This window comes from Diceros bicornis, chromosome 24 (assembly GCF_020826845.1).
Source record: "Diceros bicornis minor isolate mBicDic1 chromosome 24, mDicBic1.mat.cur, whole genome shotgun sequence".
Taxonomy (NCBI): Eukaryota; Metazoa; Chordata; class Mammalia; order Perissodactyla; family Rhinocerotidae; genus Diceros; species Diceros bicornis.
In genome coordinates, this window is record NC_080763.1 from 34,928,734 (window position 1) to 34,942,554 (window position 13,821).

A 13,821-nucleotide genomic window follows, 5' to 3' on the forward strand; every position below is an offset into this window, starting at 1 on the left:
AGAGGTGAGAGTTGAAGTCCTAAGAATATAAGAGTTCTCCAAAGAAGGGGGTTCAGAGAGAGAGAGCAGCAGGAGGATGACGATTAGATCTCCAGAAAAGGCCACCAATGGGCCTGGGAGAAGGAAAGCAGAACCAGGCCCAGGAGAACCAGGGTCGTTGTGGAGTCAAAGAAAGCTATGATGGGTTGGTTCTGTTGCACTGGATATTTCATTTTCCCTCCAAGTGTAATCATAATGTGACCGCTAGGAGGTAGTCTCTATTTTACAGGTAGGAAAACTGAGGACTCAAGACTTTAAATACCTAGACCAATATCACAGTAACGGTAAGTGAAGGCTGGATTCGAATTTGGATCTCACACTAAAGCGAGGGATCTTTTTTTTTTTTAAGTGAGTGCTCTGTTTTATCCTCTACTTTCACTTTTTTTGTGTGTATGTGTGAGGGAGATCAGCCCTCAGCTAACATTTGTTGCCAATTTCCCTCTTTTTGCTTGAGGAAGACTGGCCCTGACCTAAGATCTGTGCCAATCTTTCCTGTATTTTGTATGTGGGTCACTGCCACAGCATGGCTTGAGGAGTGGTGTAGGTCTGCGCCAGGGATCTGAACCAGTGAACCCTGCTGCCAATGCTGAGTGCTCCAAACTTAACCACTACACCACCAGGCCGGCCCCCAAAGCCAGGAATCTTCCCGCTGCACACTTAATTCGTCTGTATTTTCCAAAGGAGAGTAAAATGAATAAGCGCGGGCGAGGAAAGGGAAGAATGAATTGCTCCCCAGGCACCGGGAGAAGCAGAGGGAAAGCTTGGCCATCCGCACGCCCCAACCCTCTTCGCCGCCAGCAGAGGTCGCCACAGCGCGGGCTCCGCGGGCCCAGGTGTGCGCAGGCGCAGGCGCAGCGCAGGCGCGCTGGACTCGGCTCGCTCCGGAGCGCCAGGCCGGTGGGGGCGGGTCACGCAGAGCGCGCGGCCGTGAGCGGCGGTGGCGGTGGAGGTGGCGGCAGTGGTGGCGGCGGCGGCCGGGCTGCGGGCAAGCAGAGCGACGCGCAGTGCTGAGCCCGGCGCCCACCGTGGAGCCATGGAGATCGGCACGGAGATCAGCCGCAAGATCCGGGTGAGGCCCGCGTCGGGCGGGGGCGGGAAACTGGGCCTGGGCGAGCAGGCGGGCGTGCGGTTGTCAGGAGTAACGGGGACGGTGGGCCCGGCCTGGACGCCGTGGCCTGGTCGCCGCCGGGCGCTCCTGACGGGCCGCGGGGCCGGCGGATGGCGCCTCCTCGGCCAGGCCGACTTGGACTTCGGCCTCAGGGAGCGGGGTCGCGGCAGAAGGAGCCGCCGGGAAGCGGAAGGAGGCGTGGGGGGCCCGGCGGGAGCCACGCACAGCCGACGAGCGAGCCGCTCCCGGGGCGCCGCTGGAGGGGGCATCGCGGGGCTGGGGGAGGGGACTGCGGGGACGAGGAGGGGGACGAGGACGGGGACGAGGAGAGGGCCGGCGGCGCGCGCGCCCGCGAAGTTGCCTGTGTGCTGCAGAGTTGGTTTGTTTTCCAAGGGGCGCCTTTCTCACAACCTTTGTCTTTTTTTTCCCCCCCTTCAGAGTGCCATTAAGGGGAAATTGCAAGAATTAGGAGCTTATGTGGGTAAGTTTTGTTGTTGTTAGTAACCTAATAGAATTCCTAATTTGAATTTTAGTAATGCATTTTTCCCATCGTACCTTTGACTTCGGAGAAACCCGTTCTATCTTCGAATCACATACTCCTCGGCTTTTCATTGAAAGTTCTGTATACTGCCTTGGTTTTTTTTGTTTTTATCGAACCCCTTTCTAATATGGTGTTTTGCAGTTGTTTAGCTTCCTCTCTTGAGGCTCTGTCGTATTTTCCTTAATGTTTGTCTGATTTTTCTTTACTGTCTTGTTGATCTTCATTTTTCAGAATTATTATGTTGGATGTTAATGTTTGATACTTCCTGGTATTTCCCTCTGTCACGGTTCAGTGAGTTTTATTTTCAGATCTCCTTTTTTTTTTTCTTTGTCCTTTCTCTCATACCTCATGACAGTAACGTTTCTTCTTTCCCTTTATTCTTTTATGATTTATAATTTGAGTGTTTACTCTGGGCCAGGCGCTGTGCTTAACCGTTGTATATGTGTTAGGTCAAGATAACCTCAGGGGAACACTGGAAGATAAGTGGTAATATCCCCGATTGTACAAGCAAGGAAACTGAGGCTTTGAGTGCTTTCTTGAGCAGGGTTTTGTAGGTTGAGACCCTGGGTCTGTTCGGCTCCAGAGCTGGTGCCTTCTATGAAAATAATACCTACCACTTGTGATAGTAGTTCTCAAGGGTCTCTGAAGTCAAAACTGTTTTCCTGTTAATACTGACAGGCTGCTTGCTATGTTCACTGACATTTGGATTGTGCAAAGGCAGTCATGGGTAAAACTACTGGTACCATGGCCTGAACCAGACTGTGAGAAATCATCGTGTTCTTCACCACCACTCCACTTGCAAATAAAAAAAAAAAAGCCAGTTTCACTTAAGAATATAATTGATGAAGCATAAAAATATTTTTTAAAACCCTGGTCCTTGACTACATATTTTTGTTAACATAGTGTGAGGAAATAGGAAGTGCTCATAAAGTATTTCTGCCATATAGTGAAGCATGATGGGTTGTCTTAAGGAAAAGGATTTGTGTGATTGAGTCCTGATCTGGTCGCCTTTTTCATGGAACATCATTTGTAACTTCTAAGGACTGACAGGCTAGTTACATGCGCTTGGGTATTTGGCAGACATTTTCTTGCAAGTGAGCAAAGTAAAAGAACTGATAGACTTTGTTGCCAGTGACAAAAATTGAGCTTTCAAGTGAAAATTAGAATTCTGGAAAATTTGTGTCTGCCCCTGTGAGCTTGGCAGCTTCCCACTGCTTAAATTTCTGATGAAATCAGTGGTGATATTAACAGATGGTTCTTTCATATTGTGTAATGAAATATATCAACCCGTCACTGGGTTTGTGTAGCTCAGTGAACCAGTATTTTTTCAAATGACCAATTCATGATGTTACAAAATTATACAAGGGTAAAAGATCCATTAAAAGTGCAGAATGGATCAATGGATTTTCATGTTAACAGAGCACAGAAAGGTCATTGATATAGTTTTAGTTTCCATGTCGCTGCTAACCTTTAAAAAACTACCACTTGTAGAGTTTTGGTGTAGTATCACAGAAGGATATCCATATTATCTGGAAAGGCTATTAAAATATTCCTTTCTTTTCCAACTGCATATCTGTGAGACCAGATTTTCTTCACATTCTTCAATTAGAACAACATTTCACAACAGATTATATGCAGAAGCAGAAATCAGAATGCAGCCGTCTTCTTTTAAAGCAGATATTAAGGAGATTTATAAAAATAAAACTTGTGATAGGTGTATTATTTTAAATGAATAAATACTTTTTAAAATTTTCAGCTTTAATTTCTAGTTTTGTAAATATTCATAGATATACTCACATAAATAAAAGTTGTTTGGGGTCATCAGTAAGTTTTAAGAGTGTAAAGAGGGCCTGAGACCAAACAGTTTGAGAATTGCTGATTTACTGCATGCTGGGCACATTTCATAAATTATTTGTTGTCAGGGTTATTTTAAGACTTTAACAGATAGAAAATTGAAGCTTATCGGTTATAGATGAAGCTGAACTATGATTGATTTATTCATTCATCACTTAATGAATGCCAGCTATGTGCCAGGAACTTGTTTTGGGTCAAAAAGAAATCCACAGAAAACCTACAATGAGAACTTTCTTAATTCTAGCACATGAAAGCACAAATACATGTTAATTGGGTCTAAATTCAGTCTTATTGATAATTGCTATCATTTATCAAAAATCTGAAACCAAGAATTTATTTATTTATTTATTCCCCCCGCAAAAGCCCCAGTAGATAGTTGTATGTCATAGTTGCACATCCTCCTAGTTGCTGTATGTGGGACGCAACCTCAGCATGGCTGGAGAAGCAGTGCGTCGGTGCGCGCCCGGGATCTGAACCCTGGGCCGCCAGCAGCGGAGCGCGCGCACTTAACTGCTAAGCCATGGGGCCGGCCCAGAAACCAAGAATTTTGAGCCTATTAAAAACCTGGTTACAAGCTTAACATAGTCCAATATGAAATGTAATTATAGTAAAAATGTGTATTTTATAGTTTTCAAAATATTTTCATGTAAATATTTCATATAAATATAAATAAAATATTTCATATAAAAATATTTCAAAATATTTTATATTTGTTTCTGAACACAACGTTGTCATGGGGATGGCACGTAATATTACTCTTTTTACAAACAAAGAAATGGAGTTCTTAGGAGGGCTAAATAGAGCTTGTCAGTGGCAGTTTTAAGATCAAAGAACTCAAGTCCTCTGGGTCTTTGATGTTTCTGTTATGTGAACTTCATAATAGAAACTTGAACTAGCAAATAGGAGTCACTCCTGTATGCTCCTCTAGAACTTCAATGAAATTTGTCCCAGCGGTTAACATATTAACACAGCTTCTCAACTTGTTTGTCTCTGCTTCTTTTTTTTTTTTTTTTAAAGATTTTATTTATTTATTTTTTCCCCCCAAAGCCCCAGTAGATAGTTGTATGTCATAGCTGCACATCCTTCTAGTTGCTTGTCTCTGCTTCTTGACTGGAAGTTTATTGGGGGCAGAGACTTCGTATTTGCTGTGTCCCAGTGGCCTAGCAGAGAGCCTGATTTTTTCATAAATGTTGATTAAGTGGGTGAAGAGGGGTCACCATTAGACTCTATTTGAAATAAAAGTATACATTATTAATTTTTGTTTACAATTAGCTACCTAATTATTTGTATGTATATACATCATTGTCTTTATGAAAAGGGTAACTTTCTAATCCCTTTCTTTGTGCTTAGAAAGAGTCCTGGAAACCTTTAAGGTTATAGAAACAATTCTTTAATAAATTTTTGAATATCCGTTTTCAAGGCATTGGGTGAGAAAGGTGAACAATCCTTTTTGTTAAGCGTGATAAGGTCTCATGTGTTCGTTTACAATGGAGCACTTTAGCGAAACTGCAGTTATAATTCGGAACAGTCTTTCATTCACATTTCAGAAGTATGAGGTTGCAGAAACCTTCAAAATTTTTGCTGTTTTTTTCAGTATGTAGATTTCAAATGAACTTGAGAAATCTATCAGAATTCTGTAGGAATGTATCACGAACTGGTTAATTTTTCATTAGACACTTATTTCCCATTTTGTATCTACTGAGAAAACAATGAATAAATTTATAACAGCTTTGTTGAGATGAAATTGGTATACAGTAAACTGCACATATTTAAAGTGTACAATTTGGTATGTCTTGACATGTATACACTATAATCAAGCTTGAACATTTCCATCACTCCTAAAAGTTTCCTGGGGCTATTTTGTATCCCTCCGTCTTTCCCTGCTCCTACCTTGTACCTGGGCAACCGCTAATCTCATTTATATAAAATTTTAGAAAATGCAAACTAATATACAGTGACAGAAAGCATAGTCTTTGTTTTAATCACTGGCATTATGAGGGAGAAAAACTGTGAAGACTGCCAAAGCACTACAGCTTTTTTGTTTGTTGACCTTTCATGGGTTACCAGTGGCAGCCCATAATGGGTATACTTTGCATAAATAAGATATCAGGCGTAGTTACTAAAATTGCCAGAAAGCAGTGGGAGCCTTTTGATACACTACGGAGAAAATACTAAATGACTGGCTACTTATTCTTGCTTGTATCTCCTGGCATCATATTACATGCTTCCATCAAATATTCTGATTTCTCTCTTTCCATTTGTAGATTGAACTTTTTCAATATATTTGTGCTTTTTTTGAACTAAATTTTTGATATTTCTCCTTGAAACAAATGTCTGATAGTACTTCTGAAGCGAACCTTTCTGCCCACATAGAAATATTATGAGTATTTAAAGTATTAAAGAAATCTAAAGGAATTTTTTGGTAGGGATTAGAGTTCCTAACAAATGGCTTTTGCTTCCTTATCTTCTTATTGTGGTGGTTTTTGTTTTTGGTCCTAGACTTCAGCCTCAGAATCACTGTGTAGGAGGTCATGAGGATAAAACAATGAGTTGAGTTGAAATTATTTAACTGATCTTAAGGTTGAATTTGTTAAATGATGTAGAGTTTTTGGATGGTTTTAGTTTTTTTTGATGTTGCTGTGTTTGTTACCCTCAGTGATTGATATCTGCCTTTACCAAGGATAAAAGTGTTCTCTTGAGAAATGAGTATCATTTTGAAAGAAATAAACACAAAACTAAACAAAACTCAATTATTATTCTTGAGGAATGTCCATATACTTTCTGGAAGCTTCTTTGAAATTAATGCACATTATTAAAAATTCAAGGAAATGAATGCATTCTCAAGTTTGATGCTGTAATTCAGAATATCTAGTTTTGTAAGTATTCATTAGTTGTTCCTAATTCCTGTTCTTCTAGTAATTGAAATACCTATAGAATGCAGAGAGAAAAAGCTATGCTTTCTTGTCCAGCATATAGTTCCAGTAGAGCTGAGATACTAATTCTTAGAGCTACATCTATATTTTCAAGCACGTCAACTTTAAGTAGAAGAAAATATTGAGGAAAATATAAAAAAGTTTTTATATACTTTTCCTTTTAAATAGATGAAGAACTTCCTGATTACATTATGGTGATGGTGGCCAACAAGAAAAGTCAGGACCAAATGACAGAGGACCTGTCCCTGTTTCTAGGGAACAACACAATTCGATTCACCGTATGGTATGTTTCTGAATATTTACCCCTCAGACGAAAGTTTGGCATAAGTCAGAGTAGGTCTTCTGTCTGAAAAGAGGTTCTTGACAGGAGAGTCAGATTCAATGTGGAGAGGCAGGTTGTGAGTGATGAGAGCACAGCTTCTGGAGCCAGACTGCTGGGGTTGAATCTTGAATCTGTCTCTTGCCTTGGTTTCTCCATCTGTAAAATGGGTACAGTTAAATCACCTTCATAGGATTGTTTGTGGGGATTAAATGAGCTAATATGTGTAATGTGCTTACAGCTGTGCCTGGCCCATAGCAAGTCCTTAATATATGTTAATTGTAGTTATTTTGTTTCTTCTGTAAACTTCTGCATCTTATTGTTCCTTTCCCCACATCAAAACCAGTTACAGGTGTTTTTTGGACTGGGTCGACTTCCTGAACTGCTTTCTCCAATGAGTTACCTCTTAGGGGGCAAAGTTTTTTTGACAAAATTTCAAATCATTTTTTTAAGATTTAGAACTTTTTGAAGCTTGGAATTTTAAAATAGGCAACTAATTGTTCAAATATGAATTAATAGTATAATTTTTAATGTCCTTTTTCAGACTGTATATGCTTTTAGTGGAAAATACTGACTAAAAGCATAAGATGGAATTTAAGAAAGCAGGCCAGGTTCTGGTACCAGGTTTGAGGTAGATTGAGGACTGAGGGGGGTGATGATGTGGCTGAGAATAGAGAGGAAATATTTATATAAGGGCCTCACGCTGGGAACCACCAGTTACAGCACAAGTTGAGGATGGACCAAAAGTTGAACAAGCAGAGTGGCCTGCTTAATTTGAATGTCAAGAGACTGGGAGGGGGAATAGGAGGCACTAAGGAGGGATCTGAAGCTGGTTAACTTCTTGCCTTCAAACCAAAGTTTGTCTTGAAGGTGTTTTTGCCTCAGGCAACTGTATGCTTTACAACTCATGTGAAGCTTTCTTGGAATTCCACACAGCATCCACTAGGTTTATATTACACAGTTTTGAAGAACGTTGAGTGCAGTGGTCGATCCTCAGATGTTTCGGTGTGTGCACTCCTGTAGTGTGGGTGACCTAACCCACTTGTTAACAATTTGTCTCCAGAATTTACAAAAACGAGAGAGAGAGATCGTGGTACTTTAGACTGGGTAAATTCCCATTATCTTGAGTGCTTTTTTTTTTTTTTTAAGTTTTCATCAGTCCAGGTATTTGTTTTGTTTCATACACATTTTTTTATGACCTGACTTGTGGTTCAGTCTTCGGATCACTTTGGGTTTAAGTCCCACTAATATAATGTGGGAGATTGACCTAGTAGGTCCTTTCTCAGATAACTTCATGCAATACTTCAGACAGATTTCTTACGTAAACAAACTACTAACTGAATTTGAATTTAAAATCAAGTTAGTTCAACTTTCTCATCTTGCCCTAAATTCTTTTCTTTAACATGTGTAGGTGGAAGTGGTGGTGTCTCTGTTTTGCCACTTTGCTTTCCTAAGTTATGTGTTCCTTGACACCAGCATCAGACTGTTCTGATTATTTGGAGCTCTGTAATAATTGTGTCCTAGGGGACAGTGGCATGTGACTGGGTTCTGGATGAAACATTATTATAATGAGATATTTCTGGTGTTTTCAGGAGGCATGGCCTCTTGAAGGATTGTAAAGCAAATTTGCCTTGTATATAACTACTAAAATAGGTTATATTATAAGCAAAGTTGCAGCCTATGCTTGTTTACAGCATTAGTTTTGTAAATAATAGTTATAGTGAAGTGATATAGTATATTTTGAGATTTTGTTTTTTTGTGTGTGTGTGTGAGGAAGATCAGCCCGGAGCTGACATCTGCCAATCCTCCTCTTTTTTTGCTGAGGAAGACTGGCCCTGGACTAACATCCATGCCCATCTTCCTCTACCTTTTTTTTTATATGGGATGCTGCCATAGCATGGCTTGACAGGCGAGTGCGTTGGTGCGCCCCGGGGATCCGAACCGGCGAACCCCGGGCCGCGGCAGTGGAGGGCGTGCACTTAACCACTTGCACCACTGGGCCGGCCGCTTGAGATTATTTTTAAGTTTCTTTCTTTTTCTTTTTTTTTTTTTGTGAGGAAGATCAGCCCTGAGCTGACAGCCATGCCAATCCTCCTCTTTTTGCTGGAGAAAACTGGCCCTGGGCTAACATCTGTGCCTATCTTCCTCCACTTTATATGGGACCCCACCAAAGCATGGCCTGACAAGCGGTGCCTCGGTGCGCGCCCGGGATCCGAACCTGGGCTGCGAGCAGCGGAGTGCGCGCACTTAACCACTACGCCGCGGGGCTGGCCCTAAGTCTTTTTTATTTCTCAGAATTAAGTTCCCGACACCATATAAGTAGATAAAATAAAATTTAAACTGTGCTTAAACAGTGGTAATAATACCCTATATTACACGCAGGTGATATTTTTTTTTTTACTGTAAGCTACATTCAGCCTTTAGTCCTTAGGAAACAAAAGGACATGCTTTGTAGATCAAGACTGTGTGGTCGGATGATCCTGTTATTTTTGCAGAGGCTGGATGTTGAAAATGATGAAAATACGATTTTTGATTGGTTTCTACTGTATTCATGTAAAGCCTTTTTTAAAATGTGAAACAAAGTTTATTTTAATACTGTTTATCCGTGAAATACCATTTAGTACCATTTATGTGAAGATTGATTCTGTAATGTCATCAAATTTAGAGTGACAGTTGAAATAAAATCTTTCTTGATTAAAGGAAGCTTTTATTTTTTTATTTTTGTTTTTTTTCTTTTAGGCTTCATGGTGTATTAGATAAACTTCGCTCTGTTACAACTGGTAAGATTCATAAAAGTATCTAGGTTTTTTTGAAATTTGTTATAGCATATGGTTTTCTTTCTAAAGTCGTATATATTACTTTGGGGGAAAAACCTATAAATTTGGAAACAGTTCATTTGAACTTTTTTAGGAAGCACATATTTTTATGAATTTAAGAGCAGTGAGTTTAATATAATTGAAAGATAATTTAAACAAGGGAATGGGAACTGTACATTTTATCCTAAGGAAATAATTCTAGATGTGTTCAATGATTTAGCCTCAGGGATGTTTCAATATTTTATAATTAAAAATTACTTAAACTCCAGTAATAGTAAATTGAATAAATGATTATATTACTATATATAGAATAATATCCAGCTATTAAAAATGTTGTGGAACAACATGTGTTGGTTTGAAATTGGTGATGAGGAAGGAAAAGCTTCAAAGTAATAAAAATAGCTTGCGAGTACCATGTATTTTTCTTTCCAGACCCTTCTAGTCTAAAGTCTTCTGATACCAACATCTTTGATAATAACGTGCCTTCAAACAAGAGCAGTTTCAGTCGGGGAGATGAGAGAAGGCACGAAGCTGCAGTGCCACCCCTTGCAGTTTCTAGCACTAGACCTGAAAAAAGAGATTCCAGAGTTTCTTCAGGTTCCCAGGAGCAGAAGACTACTACTGTCAGGTAAGAGTCCTGGGTAGACCTGCTGTGGACAGATGGGTATATGTGTGTGACATTTACATTAGTTTTTATATGTTTAAATTGCTGTTTTCAGAAATTTTTGGGAGCAGTCAGGTGGTCATGAGCAGTTTTTTAAAAATAAAATAATGGATGAGACCAAGGATTATCTTTTATCTCAAATGTAGTAAATCAGAATTTAGAAAAAGATACATAGAGGGAATATTGAAACTTTTTCATTAAAATTTAAGTAAATTTTCTTTGAAGATTTAAAGATATTGCTCTAACTTGGTTGCAATACTTTGTGTGTGTGTGTGTTTTAAATAGACAGACTTATGATGATGGAGCTGCAACCCGACTAATGTCAACAGTGAAACCTCTGAGGGAGCCAGCACCCTCTGAAGATGTGATTGATATTAAGCCAGAACCAGATGATCTCATTGATGAAGACCTCAATTTTGTGCAGGAGAATCCCTTATCTCAGAAAAAACCTACAGTGACACTTACGTATGGTTCTTCTCGCCCTTCTATTGAAATTTATCGACCACCTGCAAGTCGAAATGCAGATAGTGGTGCTCAATTAAATAGGTTGCAATTTCAACAGCAGCAAAATAGTATTCATGCTGCCAAGCAACTCGATATACAGAACAGTCGGGTGTATGAAACAGGACGTTTGTGTGAACCAGAAGTGCTTAACAGCTTAGAAGAGACTTATAGTCCCTTCTTCAGAAACAACTCAGAAAAAATGAGTATAGAGGTTTGTATATACTTATAAGTTCTGGCTTGTTAGGCTGAAAGTTAGCAGTTCTTAATACTAAATAGTATGTGAAATAACACATTTTGCAAGTTTAAAATAAACTGACTTTTGTGCTACTCAACATATTACACTAGTGGGGCCGGCCCTGTGGCTTAGCGGTTAAGTGTGCGCGCTCCGCTGCTGGCGGCCTGGGTTCGGATCCTGGGCGCGCACTGACTCACCGCTTCTCCGGCCATGCTGAGGCCACGTCCCACATACAGCAACTAGAAGGATGTGCAACTATGACATACAACTATCTACTGGGGCTTTGGGGGGGAAATAAATTAAAAAAAAAAACATATTACGCTAGTGAGGTTTTCGTCTCCACGAATGGTTGCTCCAGATATTTTACATCTTATTTACTTATCTGAGATGCCAACATTTGAGATAACTTTAAGCTTACCTTATAATTTTGAGGGGATTTTAGGTCAATTTTAGATGTTTCATGGCTATTACTAGTAAACAGCCAAGTAACTCCATTTTATTAGTTTCCTTAACAGTGCTATCTGCTGCTGTTATTATAAGTGAATGTTAGAGCACTAGTTTTTGTTTTAGCTAAAGGTTGGCTATTAGGGATAATATTTATATTTTTAAAAGAAACCAGGAGATAGCCCATGAATTCTTAATATGGTTAGCTTTTTCTTAAAAAGAAGAAAATATTCTGTGGTAGAACATTGTTACTTTCTGAGACTAGGTAAGCATAAATTTATCTGATTGCAGGAAGAAAACTTTCGGAAGAGAAAGTTGCCTGTGGTAAGTTCAGTTGTTAAAGTAAAAAAATTCAATCATGATGGAGAAGAGGAGGAGGAAGATGATGATTGTGGGTCTCGTACAGGAAGCATCTCCAGCAGTGTGTCAGTGCCAGCAAAGCCTGAAAGGAGGTACCTGAACATGTCTGTAAATTAATCTTTAATTGCCTGGTGGAGTCTTCTGGGTTTCTTGAAGAGGATGTCATGAAAATAAAAATTTGGTAACATATAAGACTTTTCCATTGGTTTTTGAGAAACACTTATATTAATGAAAGAGAAATTGCTTAAAATTGGAAAAGACTGTAGAGAATATTAAAATCTGTAATATGAAGGAGGCGGTAGTTGATCCAGAATCATTATTTTAAAAAGTTATAAGGTTCCAATCCAGTGGGCATTTTCTAAAAACTACAGCTGGTCTGTTCAAAACCTCAGAAGGCTGTAGTAAAAGGGATAATGGATGGCTAGCATGTAAAGAACTCAAATCTAAAATTTAATCAAAATACCTTTCTTAACTTCTTTAGACCTTCACTTCCACCTTCTAAACAAGCTAACAAGAATCTAATTTTGAAGGCTATATCTGAAGCTCAAGAGTCTGTAACAAAGACAACTAACTATTCTACAGGTAATTTCAATGTATTGTGTTTACATTAAGTAAGATTTCTGTAACTTGTGGAAGCTAGAAATGATTGCTCCCCAAGTTGTGGTAAAATAAAGATGCCTGCCAGATGTCAAGACCAAGATAAAGTTCAGAGAAAAATGGTTTTAAAAGGAAATTTGACCAGTTTGAGAAACTTTCCCAATTGTCGGTGGACATTTGGGTAACTGTGATGCCTTTTACTCCCTTTTTCCAATGTGTGTGAAATATATAATAGAAATTTTAAAGAGAGTTTGGATAAAGATGGGACTTCCATATTTGTAGAATTAGAGTCAACATTAGATATGAATTTATGATGTATAAAAAGCAAAATTAGATAATATTAAGAGGCTGAACTTAGCAAAATTTGCCTAGTATATGAACAGTTTGGTTTCTTTCCTTTCAGTAGAACCCGTTAATAGAGCACAAGCTGGAGAACTGACTTATTTGTGAAGTTCCTGCCCCAGTCCTAGTGGAAGTCCTAAACCGTTGTATGAAAGAATATACAAGTATTACATGTCTTTAAAATAAAGGAGATGATGAGTCAGCTATAATTTGATCTTACAGAAAGCTCATTCATTTGAAATGCAAACCAAATGGTGGTGCCATATTGCCAGTAAATTCTCTACACTGGGCCACACATGCTATAGCCAGTGTGTAAAACTTTCTTTTAGTAAGCTGTGGTGATTACCCACTCTAAAAATTTTTATTTTTTCTTTGATGGGTTTGATGACTGATGTTTTAGCATTGTTCTGCTTTTCCATTCTCTTTTACATCTCTTTTTGTGACCCCTTCTTAAAGTGAAGTAAACAGTAAGCTGTCAACTTTTTTGTGTGTGTGTGTGAGGAAGATCAGCCCTGAGCTAACATCCATGCCAGTCCTCCTCTTTTTTTTTTTTTTTTTTGTGCTGAGGAAGACTGGCCCTGGGCTAACATCTGTGCGCGTCGTCTTCCAGTTTATATGGGATGCCGCCACAGCGTGGCCTGACAAGCAGTGCATCGGTGCGCGCCCGGGATCCGAACCCAGGCCGCCAGCATAAGCTGTCAACTTTTGATCCTGACAGTTAGCTGTCCCCTTGCTTTTCCTCATCCCTAATTTAACCTTGAACATATAATTAAACAGGTTTTGGCATATAGGTTAAAGATTATCAGGCAAAGGCCAACACTTGACCTAACGATTCACCTATTTACATACCCACTTTTCGTCTGTCAGCAATATTGAGTGTTTAGAATGATGACAAATTTAGAGAATTTTACTCACTGTGACCTTTAAATTTCCTGCTTTTATAATAGTTGGAGATTCTTTCTTTACCTAGGTTATCTAAATTACAATTCGAAGTTGTTACAGGATCATGAAGCAGAACCTAAACTGCATTTGGTTAAAAATGAATACGTATGTGCTGCAGTGTAT

The 13,821-nt window shown here is 39.3% G+C and overlaps 1 protein-coding gene across 4 annotated transcripts in view; it reads left to right on the plus strand.

The window, feature by feature from the left end:
- The first annotated feature begins 999 nt into the window (after positions 1 to 999).
- The window catches only part of ZC3H14 (zinc finger CCCH-type containing 14), a 41,582-nt gene continuing 28,760 nt past the window's right edge, over positions 1,000 to 13,821 (plus strand). For all 4 annotated transcript variants that reach the window (XM_058567509.1, XM_058567510.1, XM_058567511.1 and 1 more), the window contains exons 1-8: positions 1,000 to 1,108; positions 1,586 to 1,628; positions 6,644 to 6,758; positions 9,534 to 9,574; positions 10,043 to 10,238; positions 10,560 to 10,989; positions 11,749 to 11,909; positions 12,299 to 12,399. In XM_058567509.1, coding sequence (XP_058423492.1) covers positions 1,073 to 1,108; positions 1,586 to 1,628; positions 6,644 to 6,758; positions 9,534 to 9,574; positions 10,043 to 10,238; positions 10,560 to 10,989; positions 11,749 to 11,909; positions 12,299 to 12,399 — 1,123 coding nt within the window. In that variant the 5' untranslated portion in view covers positions 1,000 to 1,072. The remainder of the gene's footprint in view (positions 1,109 to 1,585; positions 1,629 to 6,643; positions 6,759 to 9,533; positions 9,575 to 10,042; positions 10,239 to 10,559; positions 10,990 to 11,748; positions 11,910 to 12,298; positions 12,400 to 13,821) is intronic.